The sequence below is a fragment of the Cornus florida genome, unplaced genomic scaffold, assembly GCF_030987335.1.
Source record: "Cornus florida cultivar Cherokee Brave unplaced genomic scaffold, ASM3098733v1 CherokeeBrave_3.0.0_Hap2_Chr01, whole genome shotgun sequence".
NCBI lineage: Eukaryota > Viridiplantae > Streptophyta > Magnoliopsida > Cornales > Cornaceae > Cornus > Cornus florida.
Genome location: NW_026775571.1, coordinates 113062426 through 113076486, shown reverse-complemented (window position 1 = coordinate 113076486; position 14061 = coordinate 113062426). Strand labels below are relative to the sequence as shown.

General features: G+C 34.5%; 2 protein-coding genes across 2 annotated transcripts; both read right to left on the bottom strand.

Moving 5' to 3' along the window:
* Nucleotides 1-2796: 2796 nt before the first annotated feature.
* On the bottom strand, nt 2797-6947 carry LOC132314767 (uncharacterized). The gene is made up of 11 exons (XM_059813591.1): nt 6575-6947; nt 6242-6364; nt 6051-6120; nt 5656-5780; nt 5345-5560; nt 5042-5128; nt 4533-4952; nt 4115-4224; nt 3877-3982; nt 3384-3638; nt 2797-3147 (listed from the first exon to the last, which is right to left on the bottom strand). Exons 1-11 carry the CDS (start codon nt 6722-6724, stop codon nt 3022-3024), a joined length of 1788 nt encoding a protein of 595 aa, XP_059669574.1. The 5' UTR covers nt 6725-6947; the 3' UTR covers nt 2797-3021.
* Nucleotides 6948-8560: 1613 nt separating this feature from the next.
* On the bottom strand, nt 8561-10565 carry LOC132267078 (protein GRAVITROPIC IN THE LIGHT 1-like). Its single transcript, XM_059768160.1, has one exon. The coding sequence runs from the start codon at nt 10414-10416 to the stop codon at nt 9076-9078; it is 1341 nt and encodes a 446-aa protein (XP_059624143.1). The 5' UTR covers nt 10417-10565; the 3' UTR covers nt 8561-9075.
* Nucleotides 10566-14061: the final 3496 nt, after the last annotated feature.

The window sequence follows — 14061 nt, the reverse complement described above, 5'->3', positions numbered from 1 at the left end:
GAGCATCAATGAGCCATTAGCCCAATGATAATTTGAACTGAGGGGTTAGAGTACCGTAGTGAGTAATTTGTGAAATGATAATTGGCTCATATAAAATTTAGTGATTAGGAATATTTGGTAATTTATGTAAGCGTTTGAACACAAAACTCGTGTAGACTTGCATCTGCTCAAAGACCATGCTAACGTGTGTCTATGCCAAGTTCAAAATTTTTAAAATAATGACAAGTCGAACTCATTATAAGTATCAATGATTCACTTCACTTAATAATAGGAAGATGTAGACAAAACGAGAAGCGCATTAATATTTTTTTATTTTTCTCCCATCAATCATCATACACATTTGCTTATATTATATCTGAACTTTCAGGCCAGTCCCAAAAAAAAAAAAAAAGAATTGCTGCATAACAAAATAAAAGGACAAACATTAGGACACAATTGTTTTGAGACTCTTCACAGTTTTGAAAACAATCAAAAATAAATTTAAAAGGCAAAGTAAAGGACAAAGAGCTTTATTTAAAGCTAAGAAGACCTAACACAGAGAAAATAAACCATCCTTCTTAAATCAACCAAACTTTGAATTTCATGGTAGATAACTAGATAACTCAACTCGAGCACATTATATATAATTCAACCTTTCATTGTTTTTTAACTATATTTAGTGTCATCTAGATAATACGATTACATTGATTTTTTTTTTTTGAAAAAAAAAAAAACTTTTTCCCCAAAAAACACTAACCAATGGCCAATTCCTAAAATTGGCAGAGACTATGGGTTCTTTCTCAGAGGAGATAACTTGTGACCCCTATGGCTTGGACCGGAAGGCGGTATTCGGCCTTTGGCAAGGAGATGATAATCCATCCTATGCAACTCTAATGCCTGTTTGTCAACTGTTACCATCTTTGAAGCTCCTCTGCTTTCAGAACTTGGTACCATTGACGGCTGGTACATTCGAGCTTCAGAAATATCGGCCGCTACGAAAACGAGCAAAAATGCAAGTGTGAGGAATACAGAAGAAGAAGGTAAGTGATTGAAGATGGCCATGGGACTAAAATGGAGATGACGATATGACAATCAGAGGGTATGGTGAGATATATATATATATATATATAGTATTTATACAAGGACATGTCTAAAAGTAACACATGATTTGACATTTGATGAATATGCAATCCTGATAAACATAAAGGAAGGAGCTCAACATGTAACACTGCCGCGTAACTTGTGGAAATTTCAAGCAACATCAATAAAAGTAAGGAAAATCATTATATAAAACCATTTTTGAGGACCCCAGCTTTCAAAAGTGACTATATTTTCATTAATATATATATATATATATACACGGAGTATATGTTACACCAATTATTCTCAGACAAAGTTAATTTCCTGATAAAACTGTTTTCTTTCTTTGCTAATTCAATTAATGAAAATTTTCATTGAGTCACAACTGGAAGACAGTGACATAAAATGAGACGATGAAGTGAAAAGGATCATGTGTTGTGGAATGTTGACTTCTGTACATATCTGAAGGGTGAGTAGAGTTGAAGAAATGATGATAACTTTAGAAAATGAAGAATTAAAGAAAGCAGATAATAATAAAAATGAGATAGAAAGAGATGGCACGTCGGCGCACGACCTGCATGGTTAGGTGGTGAGTTGTAGTCTTTGATGTGATGATTGTTGCAAGCTTTTGAATTTGATTATTATTCTCTGCAATGCTATTTTCTTGCAAGCAAAAAGAGATTAATTTTACTTCATCACTGATCAAATCTATAACCTCGGACTACAAATTTGAAAACAACTAAAAAAAATTAGTCTTTTGAAAATAATGACACGGAAGTTTCAGAAGAGACATGTGTGTGTGAGTACCAACTAGGAAAAAAAAAAAAATAATGACGCGGAAAAAACAATATCATAAGACATTTTGTGGAACATATGTGTTTTCTACTCCACAATCCATACCAATAGCCTAGAAGTTACTGTAAGAATTTTGGGCTTCCATGGTTATTATTTTGTCGATGATTGAGATCAAATAATGAGTCGTCGGATACCCATGTGAATGAAGAACGAGCTTCCCAAATTAGTTTACATTACAAGTTTCCCTTAGTTATTGCCAGAATTTGGTGTTGGACAAGATTTCTGTAACCAAAGGATCATTTTATCAGTTTTGACCTTGACACCTAATCACGTGATCTTCATAAAAGATTAAAGCAAAAGGGTTTTTCATGAAGATCAATTCACCTTTAGGAATATGCTGAAAAGGGTTTGTTGAAAATGTCCTAAAGAAATTATGTGTTCATCACTTATCTAGTCACATTTAGAGATTATTTTGCTCTGTAGTTCGATCTTTGTAGGGACAAGAGATTTGAACTTTATGGCATGGATTATATGCATCCATCTACCAAGGGATTAGCTTTGTATGAAAATTGCAATCAGGAAAAAAGGGGTGGTTGTGTTAGGTTGAAAAAAGTTTGTGAAAGAATTAGTGGACATGCTTGCCACATTACTAAAAAAAAGGCTTTTAGACCTCTGTTTTTCACATGACAAAAGTTACAAACTTCCCAATTCTAAGAAAGTGCTGGGATTAATTCTTTTCAATCCTATTTTCAAAATTTTAAGTACTTTTTCCATTGTGGAGTGAGATAAATAATTTTTCAATTTGGTGTTTTTGGACTCATAATTTCAACTTCCAATAACATAATTTAATCATTGTATACTACCAATTGCAGCACAATCAGTACTTGGAAGCAATATTTGTGTACATATGGATGTACAATCACTGTCTCATGCATGAATGCATACATTTTGTATGTGTATTCTCACCATGTGTTCATTTGTCCAAGGTATCAAAAGAAGTTGTTCCTGTCAAAGCTCCAAAGATTTACACAGGATAATCGATTTGCATTTGAACCCAAAAAAAAAATGATAATCGTCCCAAAATTTTGAATAAACAATATGATTACAAAATTACATGGTACTAAACCAGTGTAAATGGAACTGGAATGATGGTGCCTCATGGCAATATCATGGCACTATATAGGCAGGAGAGTGTATTGTGAAGGCATATATCGCAAAAGAAACTGAACAACAGAACAGAACGGTGATCACCCACCCGCATAAGATTTTCACTAGGTACCTCCAATTCACATTCTGCAATGACCAAAATTATCATTCAGTGTTAAAAATATACATATCTATTATTCACCAAAAAATAAATTTTGGTTTGGATCCTAATTTATGGTGGCTTAATGAGTTGATTTCTTAATTATTCAAATGATTCATATGAATTATTTATGTTATGTTCATGTTATGGATTGTAAGGCTTCAGATAGTTGTCTGTTAGAATGTCAAAAATCAAGACAGAAGTGAGCATGGAAATGTTTTACCCGAGGATCATCAGCAATACCAACGCCTACAGAAGAACCGATAAAAGCATGAACACTTGACACTGGAAGCTTCAATTTTGTCAACATGATCATTGTCGCCACAGAGGACAGTTGCAACGCCATTCCTCTCGAGTTACTTATGTATGTCAGCTTGCCCCCAAGGCACTGAGTCAGTCGCCATCCGCACAGAAAGAATCCCATAGAGGCACTAAGTCCACCAAGTGCTCTAAACCACCAATTGACATGTAAAGAACCCTAGTATTACTTATACATGGTTAATATATTGCCTGTAGAAGCCTCATGAAAAATGATCACCAACAAACTAATTGCAATTACAAAAATTCTTCAGCTCCTCAAGTTAGCCCCAATTCTTTACTTGTTTCAACCAGTAATATGCAACATTTTGGCCTAGTCACTTCAATGTTGCTACCCCTTAACCAGATGATGAGGGCTAAACATGAAGGAGCTGTGCTGAGAAAAGATTTCAACTCACCACATCTTCTGCATTTCCAGAATATTTCGCTCTGTGCGTAAAAACATCAAGAATGGCTCCAAATGGACTCACAACAGCAGCAACCTCACTAGCAGATTGAATAAGCCTGCATATGTTGTAGTAGATTAAAATTTATTGGCATGTTTTCCCATTATTTTTATATAGAATTATTGTATGAGAAGCCTGGATGGCAAATATAACCACTAGGGTGGCTTTAGTCCATTAAGAATAAACCTACGCAAACATGCAAGAAGCTAGAACTTGAAGAAAACCAAAGAGGTCTTCCATATCATCAAACTTCTCTGCAAGTGCGTGACGGATTAGTGTATGCCTGTCATACTCAATTACCTGTTTCAAAACAAGAATATCCAAGAATTAGCAGAATTTCTATCGTTTGGAAAAAGTTTTCAGGGACAAATTTAATGAGCCTACACACATAAGAACATGCAAAAGGATGATTTTGGTGCCCCTACAATTTTTTTGGATTTAATCATCATTTGATAAATATATACATAAATATATAATTAAATTTAGAGAATAGAACTTAGTTTTTGATATCACAAGCTTTATTTTCCTATCGTTGGTAGGGAATGAGTAATGGATGAGCATTGCTCAAAGAGTGAGCTAAAGTGTTGACAAATATAGTGAATACTTACAGGAAAAATTTTGGATCTTGTAAAATCTCTAATAAGTTCAGAGGGATTCTCTGTTGTTTTTTTCTTAATCTTCTGAAAATTTCGTGATTGAACCAAATGATTTGGTGTAGACTCAAGAAGTTGTTTCAGTGGAGTTGCTTGTCCTGCGGTAGACTGAGAAACTGGTTGAACTTGTTCAGGTTCTGTGATTGGTTCTGCAGAAGCCCAGCTCCGCTCATCCTCTTCATAGACTGTGTCAAGGACTTTCCTCTGCATAAAATCTCTTAAAGCTTCCTCAAACTTTTCATTGTCATCTGCTTCAGTATTGGAAGTTCGGTCTTGGCATTCTATGCATGATGCCTCAGAGAAGCCTTTTTTCTTTGTGGTCTTGAAAGTTTCGGCAGTGTCCAATCTTCGTCTAACCAATGGGACAACCTCAACCTAAAGTTGAAAATGATCAAAATATTCATTTATATAACCTGATTAATAGCATATTTTTAATCAAAATAGTGTAATGCCTTGTAGTTTACCAGAGAAAATAAGGCTCCAATCAAGGTGGCCATTGCGACAGCAAGAATTGTAATCCAGTTATAGACATTTTTAAAATTTGGTATGACCTGCAGTATAATCGTCAAAGTAGCAATAATGTCAAAGAAGAAAATATTGCAGTATATTGGCATTCCAAAATGTGCACCTTTTACAGTATAGATGAGAGAATAATTTAGGGTTTGGGTTGCTCTTGTGATGAGAAGATTGAATTATCATGACAAAATGAGTTAGGATTTATGATCTCTCCTTGTTTATAGTTTTTAATTTTGGATGAGAAAAAGTACCTGATACATGACAAAGAAGCATAGCATTCCTGCAGTTATTCCATAGAAAATGGGTAGAAAAATGAGGATCCTTTTCCTGGCATTTTCTCGACGAAGCATAGAAGCCTTCAAGATGGCGAAGAGGCAATACGCCAACAAACAGGCAATCAATGGAGCTACAGTCCATTCGAGGAAGATCCAAAGGATACCTCCACCATTGAAATTGTGATTTTCATTCTGCAATGGAATTCATCCAAAGTCCAACCATGAGACCTCTAAATTTCATGTCAAGACCTCTAAACACACATTTGAATGTGTGTTTGTTTTATTACCTTGTTCCACAAGGGTATGAAGCTAAAACCTTCAGTAACAAGCATGGTTCCTAACAGGGCACCCTGTATTGATTGCTGAGATGAAACTGGCAACTCCAAGCAGGTGGCAATAACAAGCCAGATTGCTGTTCCAAGAACAGACTTCATTAGAAGTCGAACAAGAAACTGATGATAATCAAAACTAATTTTCTATAGAGAAATAAGTTACGATAACTTCTATTTCATTAGGAAATGTCATCCTAAGATTATAAAACCTTTGTTTTTTCTCCTTAACCACCTATGAAACAACAAAATTTCTGTAGCAGAAATAAATTAATGCATATGAAATCAAGTATGATATGTTTAATTTACCCCCCAAAATAAACTAGTATGCTAAGTTTAGTTTAGTGAATTACTTGCAGTGATGACAACAACCACCATACTCCACATCAACAAACCTTCATTAGGTTGATTTTCTTTAATGAACTGCAACAATTAAAACATATGAACATCATTAGTCTTCAACAAAACAAAAATTATAAGAGACTTTTTATAGACTTCATTTCCAAACAAAAAAAGAAGCAGCAGAAGATTTGATTTTGCATACATCTGAAAATAAAGCAGTAACAGTGCTGTTGCTGGCGAAGGCTGCACCAGGAACATAAATCAAACAAGCTGCTATGGAGCCCTGCAACAGAGTCAGTGTCCCTGACCCTACTGGTGTCGAAAACTGCAAATGAAACGCGAAAAATTAATTGCCAGTAACATGAGAAGAAAATTTTAACTAATTAAAGCTAAGATCATATATGTATATATTGTTTCTTATGCTTGAAACATGCATGCCAACATATATATATATATATATATTTCACATGAAATGTTCCAAGCAAAAGCACACTAATTTTCAGTCTTGTTGTAAATGGAAAGACCACATACTTACTGATGCTGGAAGATTGTTGGCACCAACAGAAAATGCCATTGCAATTGCAGTAATAGCACCAAATACCGGAACCCATTTATACGTGTCCTTCCACTTTCCAAGCGCTCCAATGGCCACTTCCACTGCAACTTTTTGATTGTCACTGGACATTATTGTGATACCAAAATTCTCAGTATACCAAAATATTTTCCGATAAGGAAGAGAAGAGATTGAATGTTGTTTAACATTGGAAAAATCTCCAATTGTACATAAGATTCTGTTGTTTATCTCTTGTGTCTATATAATTTTTCTTGTTAATTGGTTGTGTGGACACTGATGTTCATTGTTTTTCTCTTCCAGGACAGATGGGTTATCTTCATTTGTAGCATTGGACAATCCAATGATTTAGACTTATTCAAGGATAATATATATATATATGTGTGTGTGTGTGTGTGTGTGTGTGAAGTTCAAATTCTCTATGTAAACCATAGAGAATAACGGACAAAACTAGCGACAGATTAATTAAATTCTACTCGCAAACTTGGATAGTATGGGAAATAAAATTTAAAAAATTGTGTGTTTCATAAACCCGAGTGAATATTCGAATGTGAGCCGTTCAAGATTTGGTTTCTAAAAGTGTAATTTGGGCGAACCCGTCCAACAAAGATCAGCCCAATCATAAACTTTAAGTAGTGTTGGCCTTGAGTTGTCAGCTATCCAAGCCCAGCCCAAATTCTAATTCTAATTTTAATTTTTTATATATTTTTAAATTTAAAATAGTTATATATATATATATATATTTCAATTTATAATTACATTTTTTTTCAACTTATTTTGTTTAAATCTTATTATTTTTTTATATTAATACTTTTAGAAAATTAATTCTCTAACAATTTGTTTGTAAAATTTCACCCGTACTTAAAGTAGGGGTGGATTTCGGATGTTATTAACAAGAGCTCAGCCACTAGTCCAAGTTGCACACTAATACGGAAGCCTGCCATTTGAATTACAATATTTGTTCAGAATAAATACGTAATTCCAGATACACGTACCACACAAATGAATAGATACACCACACATCCAACGCACCCAATATAAAATTATTCAAGTCGTTTTTGTTATACAGACACATATTATGCACATGAGACGCAAATGAACCGAGGCACCATCCCGGACGCACGCAATATATTCATCTCATCAACTTAATCAAAGTGTCATCTGAAAACCTGACTACATATTGGGGACAAGCAAGTTTATGGAAGTAAGTGCCTTTTGTGATGAACTTGGAACCTGTTCAGCCAGTGCCCTGTAGCACCCGTGAACCATTCTCAATCTAAATTGCTAACCAATTATTTCATTTTCCAAAATGCATTCAATAGATATGACAACTGAATGGTTGTACCCCCTTCGGTTTTTTTTTTTTTTTTTTTTAACTTTTTAAAGGAACATATAATTATTATATTGTCATTTTCAAAAATTACAAAATTATTTTTTAAATTTAAATATATATATATATAATTTAGTTTGAAAATTTTAAAGATATTTTATGAAAAAATGTAAAATATGTTATTTAAATTGTGGACAAATATTTTGGGACAACTTAAAAATAAAAGATGGACAACTATATTATAAGACGGAGAGAGTATTATTTATTTGGCCTCTTGCTTCTTACACCAGAAGACGAATAATTATTATAGAACTGTAACCATATTGAAGTCATCAACTGCAAAAATTGATAGATTTTTTTTTAAAAAAAAAATTGAGAGGAAAAAAACAAAAAGATCATCTCCATTCAATTATTTCTCAATGAATGTCTAAAATTATAATACATAGATTGCATTATAAAGTGATGAGATGAACTATAGTGTAATGAATCCTCGGCCCAATCTCCACTTTTATTAGAGTGTAGAATCTCCCTCCATTTTCAATATATATATATATATATATATATATATATATATATATATAATGTGTTATCAAAATAAAGGTGGTGCATGTAAAAATCAAAATTTGCACAAAAGAGGATCAAATTTTGCAGGAAGACACATGCTATTCAAATTTTCTGAAAAATGGGTACAAATTTTTCTTTCCACCCTTACCCCCAAAAACAAACACCTGAGTCCCTACTTGCCTTGGCCACCTCTCTCTCGCTCTAGTCTAGTTATGACTATACTCAAAAATCTAGTTCATATCCTTTAGAAACCAAATTCACGGATGTGTGGGTCCAAATGTCAACTATTTTCCTGCTAACTGCTGACATGCGCTTCCAGATTGAGTCAGAAATGACCGCAAAAATTAAACAGATACGGAGTAGCACTCAACACCAAGCGTATACGCTCACGCGCCGCCACACGCGCTTCCAATCTTTCAACTGAGTCGGCTTTGCCTTGTGAGCCCCGAATGGAAATGTGCACTCGGGTCCTCCTCGCTTTAACCGATTCTTTTCCGAGAGAGATCACTATTTCACAAATCACAATATATATACATACATACATACATACAAATTATACAATCATAAAACGTCATGATTTGACCGGAGATAAATACACCTGACTCTGTATCACCGTTTTTCCGATCTTAAACCCCGGAACAACCGTCATTGCCACTTCAAAACCACCACCGTCGGCTGCGTCATCGAACACGTCGTCGTTCACGCTTTGCATGTACACCTCTGAGAACCTACAACCCTTTCCAACTCCAAACACGTTCACTTCTCCATCAAACGAGAAAGCCAAACAATGCAGAAGCCAAATTCGCTTCGCCATTTCGGCGAATTCCGCGAAGAACCCAGTTTCCGGAAACTCCCCCGACTCAATCAGCTCTCTCTGATTCAAATCCCCGTAGAACGACGCTTCCATTTTCGGATGAATCAATCGAAGATACTTCGTCCTTGTGAACTTCCCAAAACTTGAGTTTGGATTCTGTTTGAGAAAATGAATTGGGTTCGCCGATTTCACTGTGTTGAATCGGTCGACGAAGAGATAAGATCGTTGATCGCCGAGAGATGAAGACGAAAAGCTTGGTCGATCAAAACCCTCTAACATTTCAGAGGACACGAATGATTCAAACGCGAAACATATATGATTTGATTTCGAGAATATTACTCGAGGATCAATCGCACTCGCCGCAATTTCTATATCCCAATTGACGGACTCCATTTTTCCGATCATTACTCTGACGAAGCTCCGAATAGACTTCACTGTGTAATGCAAAACAGTGATGAAATCTCTCAGCTTCGATTCGGATGGATTCATGCCATCAAGAACAGAAAACGACTCACTAGATGAGTCCAATAACTTGTTATTCAAATCGATCTCATTCAACTCTGTTTGGATAGACAGAATTTCAGATTCTTTTGCTTCGATTTCGCTCCGCATTTTGCTCATGGTGATCTCATACATCTTCATCAAACTCTGCTGCTCTTGAATCTCCGCGAGCAGAAGAGTCACTTGAGGCGGTGAAGAATCAATCTGTTTCTTCAAGAAGCTCTGTTTCAGCTCCAAAAGTGCTTTCAGTTCATGCACCAAAGCCTCGTCCGATGACTGAATTGCTTCGACATTGTAGGGATTCTGAGCTGTCTGTAGCTCCGCGTAAGCTGCTTTAACAGCAGCAACGCTCGCGAACAGCTTAGCAAGAAAAGCTTCCATGGCAACTCTGTTTCGAAGCTCTGTTTCGTGGTTGTCATCATATTCATTGGAATGCTGAGAAATTTTGTTTTTTGGATTGTATTTGGGTTTCTCTTGGGGTCGAAGGAGATTGAATGAGAGAGCTTTTGTGGCGGTTTTTATGTGGATGAATTTTAGCAACGTTTTTGCTAATTTGCTTTTGGTTGAAGCTGAATTTGGTTTGGTTGAATTCGCCATATGAAGCTTTCAATATCTCAAATGACTGAGAGTAGTTTTGGTTATGAAATGTCTCTTTGTTATAAACTCAAAGAGGAACAAGAATATAAATCTTTTTAAAGAGAAGAGGCTTACTGTAATGTATTGGTGCTGTAGCGGTGTTACAGTGATTTTCAACCCACATTACATTTATGTTACGTTTGACTGTGCTACACTCTGAATTTGATGTCAAAGAAAATTTAGTTCAATTTATGAATTAAATTTTTTTCAATTTTAATACAGTAAATTATGATTCGATCTATAAAAAAGGTACAGCAATAAAAGGTCACTCCTACCTTCCGAAAAAAAAAATAATAATAAAAGGTCACTCCTGTCAAAAATCAGAGTCTCAGTTTAAAGTTTAAACTAGCCTGGAGATGAAGATGATAAACCAAGATTTAAAGCGTCCGGATATATATATATATATATAATATAATAAAAAGATAAATTTTTTTTTTGAAAGTTAAAAAAAAAAAAGATAAAAAAAAGATAAAGTTGTAACAGTTACTTACATACACACATACACGGCTTAGTGTGTGTACATCAGAATTAAGTATAGTTGCAGTGTTGCAGAGGTCAGTCTGAGATTTGGTCGTGATTTGCGGAACAGAGGAGACTAGTGCTTGGCTTGGTGAAGATTTTTCATTGAAAGTGGAGGGTGATGAGGACTCTCAAGTCTCTCATTCAATTATTGGGGTCCAGTTTATGACAGGCATTGGAATTATATGAAATGACATTATTGTTGACTTAAGCTTTACTAAGAATCTTGTGATCCCTTCTGGAACCAAACTGCCAATGCGCCAATCTTTTTTGTAAAAGCAGATGAACAAAATGAATTATACTTTAATTAAGTAATTGAAAAACAAAATAATTACATACAAGGTTGTGGGGATTCAAATATTGCAGAATAAAAATGTATGCATCCATGTAGATATACATCATACTATTGTAGATGGTGACATTGTCTGCTTCCATAAATTTTCAATAATGATATCTTAATTATGGGTCAAGCTAGATCTTGCTGAGATTATACTGCCAATCTCTGTCCTGTAGAATGTCTCCAATAATTAATTGGGTTGTTTATGAATAATTCTTAAAACTCAATAATTATGATCACATATATTACCGCCAACGCAGTACCAAATTATGATAATATAATGTTACAAGAAAAAACTTGTCTTACTTCGAATTTAAAAAAAAAGTGATATGAATATAAATAAATGAAATATAATATTGTTTAATAACTTAAAATTTTTAATAAATAAACAAGCACCCACCTATTTCACATAACCATCACCAAGTCAATTTTGCGGCCGCCATTGTGACCACTAAACACCATCAGCATAGCCTCACCACCACTATGCCATAATGGTGTTAATTAGGAAGAAAAGTTAATGAAAAACAATTAACTATTTGTTGCGTGATGTAACTATCACTTGTGAATTGGATCTACTTTCGAACTTTTCTTGGAATTTAATGGCTTTCCAAATTAATGTGCCAAAGAAAGTTAGGTCAATAACTTTGATTAACAAAAAAATATATCATAGATTCATAGTACATGATGGCCTATATTATTTCATATAAAATTGGGTAAGTAGGATTAGCATTAAGAAATAAATAAATAAAAATAAATCACTTGGCACAAATGTAATACACTTACATCTAGGGGAAATGTGTGTTTCATGCCAAGATTCAAACAAACATAACATGCTGCAGTTATTGGATTAGGCTCCACCATATATATATATAAAGAATATAAACCCAAATAATTGGAATCATTTTCTTGCGCATTCATGGACTTAATTGTAGGTTTTGGTCCACCCTGATTTGCTTGGCCCACACCTCAATCAACCTTGCAGAGTAATTAATTTGATCTATAATATTGATATGGAAAATTGTCAAAAGCGTTAGTGGACTTCCATGTCATTAGGGAACCAATAGTCCCAAATACAAGTTTGTAATCAATGTTCATTCGAAAAGAAGGCCAATCCTTCCTAAAAAGTAGCTTAATTATTGAAAATTTACTTGACATGGTATGCACGGTACAAGTCACTCAAAATGGGGGTATAGTGAGTGGCAGGGAAAAAAAAATACCCTGCTATTTAATATATACATATAAATTATTAACGTTTGAAAATATGTGCAAATCTTTTTTAATATCAGTTTATAATTAATTTTGACCAATTTTTTTATAAAAAAGGTAAAATCTCTCTCCCCTCTTCTTCTTCTTTTTTTTTTTTTTTCTTGTGGATAATTAAATCTCTCTCCTCTTTCATCCTGAAATCAGTGTTTTTTGTTTTTTTATTTTATCCTAATAGCATTTTAAGTATCTCAAACTTTAAATTGACAAAATATACTTATTTACTCTATTTAAGATTTTTTTTTTTTTATCAATTCTGTACATAAAAAGAGTTTTTTTTTTTTTTTTCCCCCACTTTACCCATCAAAATAAATACTCCGCATGAAATATGCTTTGGTCAACTTTTTCATGGAGTCCAATAATTTATTTGAGTTGCAATACTAACAGTTAACACAATGCTATCAAATGGTCAAATCAAAACACTACGAAAAAGAGCATGGCATGATCAATCAATCACGAATCTCAACACTAAGGGTCCGTTTGATTTCAAAACTATATAAAAATTTGGCCTTTTGATTTCAAAACTATATAAAAATTTGGCCTTTTGATTTCAACTATATTGAGGCTTACTCCGAATCTAACTTTATTAACTTGGGGTGAGCTCCAATTTAAAAAATGGAGGTGAGAAAGAAGCCTTTAAAGGAGTATCCAAGGCCCTGAGTGGGAGTTACTGTAGGGCACTCCACCCTACGTTTTCGAGTCCAGTAGCAGTGGCCATTGTAGAAGGTACAACATGCTCTCATAATTTCACATGGTTCATACCATGTGGAACTTTGGCAGTACCACCAGCTTTGGCTATATTTTACAGGTTGCAGCTTTGGCGGGCACCAACGTCCAATCATATTAGATACCAATCCAACAGCTATGATTCACGACTACCTGCGCTCTGCTTAGACTTGACCTCACTGCCCCATTTTGGGTCCCTTGGGTGGCCAAGATGTTTTGACCTCACTGCCCCATTTTGGGTCCATTGGGTGGCTAACATGTTCGGTAACAGATCGTTTCTTCCAAAGCACGCACGCAACAATCCAATTAGTTCTTAGGGTTAAAAAACATTAGTTCTGTGAGTCACCGTTCAAATTTTTTGGACCTAGTTTTTAACTACACTCTGGTTTTACCTTCCAATTGTTAATCTCATGAAAAATAAATAAATAAAATAAATAAAAAGCTTTAGCATGTTCCTAGACATTTTCAAGATTATAAGCTCAAATGTTCAACAAGATTAACATTACATTCACATGTTTTTTAGATAATATCCACCACTAAATATGAAGGATGCGCATATTATATACTAGCTGCCAGGGATACTGTAAATAGGAGAGAGAAGATCAAAAGGATGATATCTGATAATAGATAGAATGCAAGGCAAAGAAAACATAGCAAAAATGCCAAGATGATTCTCTTCAGAACGAGATCTTTGGTTTTTCAATCAGTAACCTATAAATTTAACAGTTATCAACCGGAAAGTGGGTGAATTAGATGAAAAG

Excerpts from the sequence above, each read along its gene's own strand:
- LOC132314767 (XM_059813591.1), bottom strand. The coding sequence starts at position 6,724 with ATGTCCAGTGACAATCAAAAAGTTGCAGTGGAAGTGGCCATTGGAGCG. Across the intron at positions 5,561-5,655 it reads TCATACCCTTGTGGAACAAG|AATGAAAATCACAATTTCAA; the intron begins GTAATAAAACAA and ends ATTCCATTGCAG. Across the intron at positions 4,225-4,532 it reads CAAGATCCAAAATTTTTCCT|GTAATTGAGTATGACAGGCA; the intron begins GTAAGTATTCAC and ends GTTTTGAAACAG.
- LOC132267078 (XM_059768160.1), bottom strand. The coding sequence starts at position 10,416 with ATGGCGAATTCAACCAAACCAAATTCAGCTTCAACCAAAAGCAAATTA.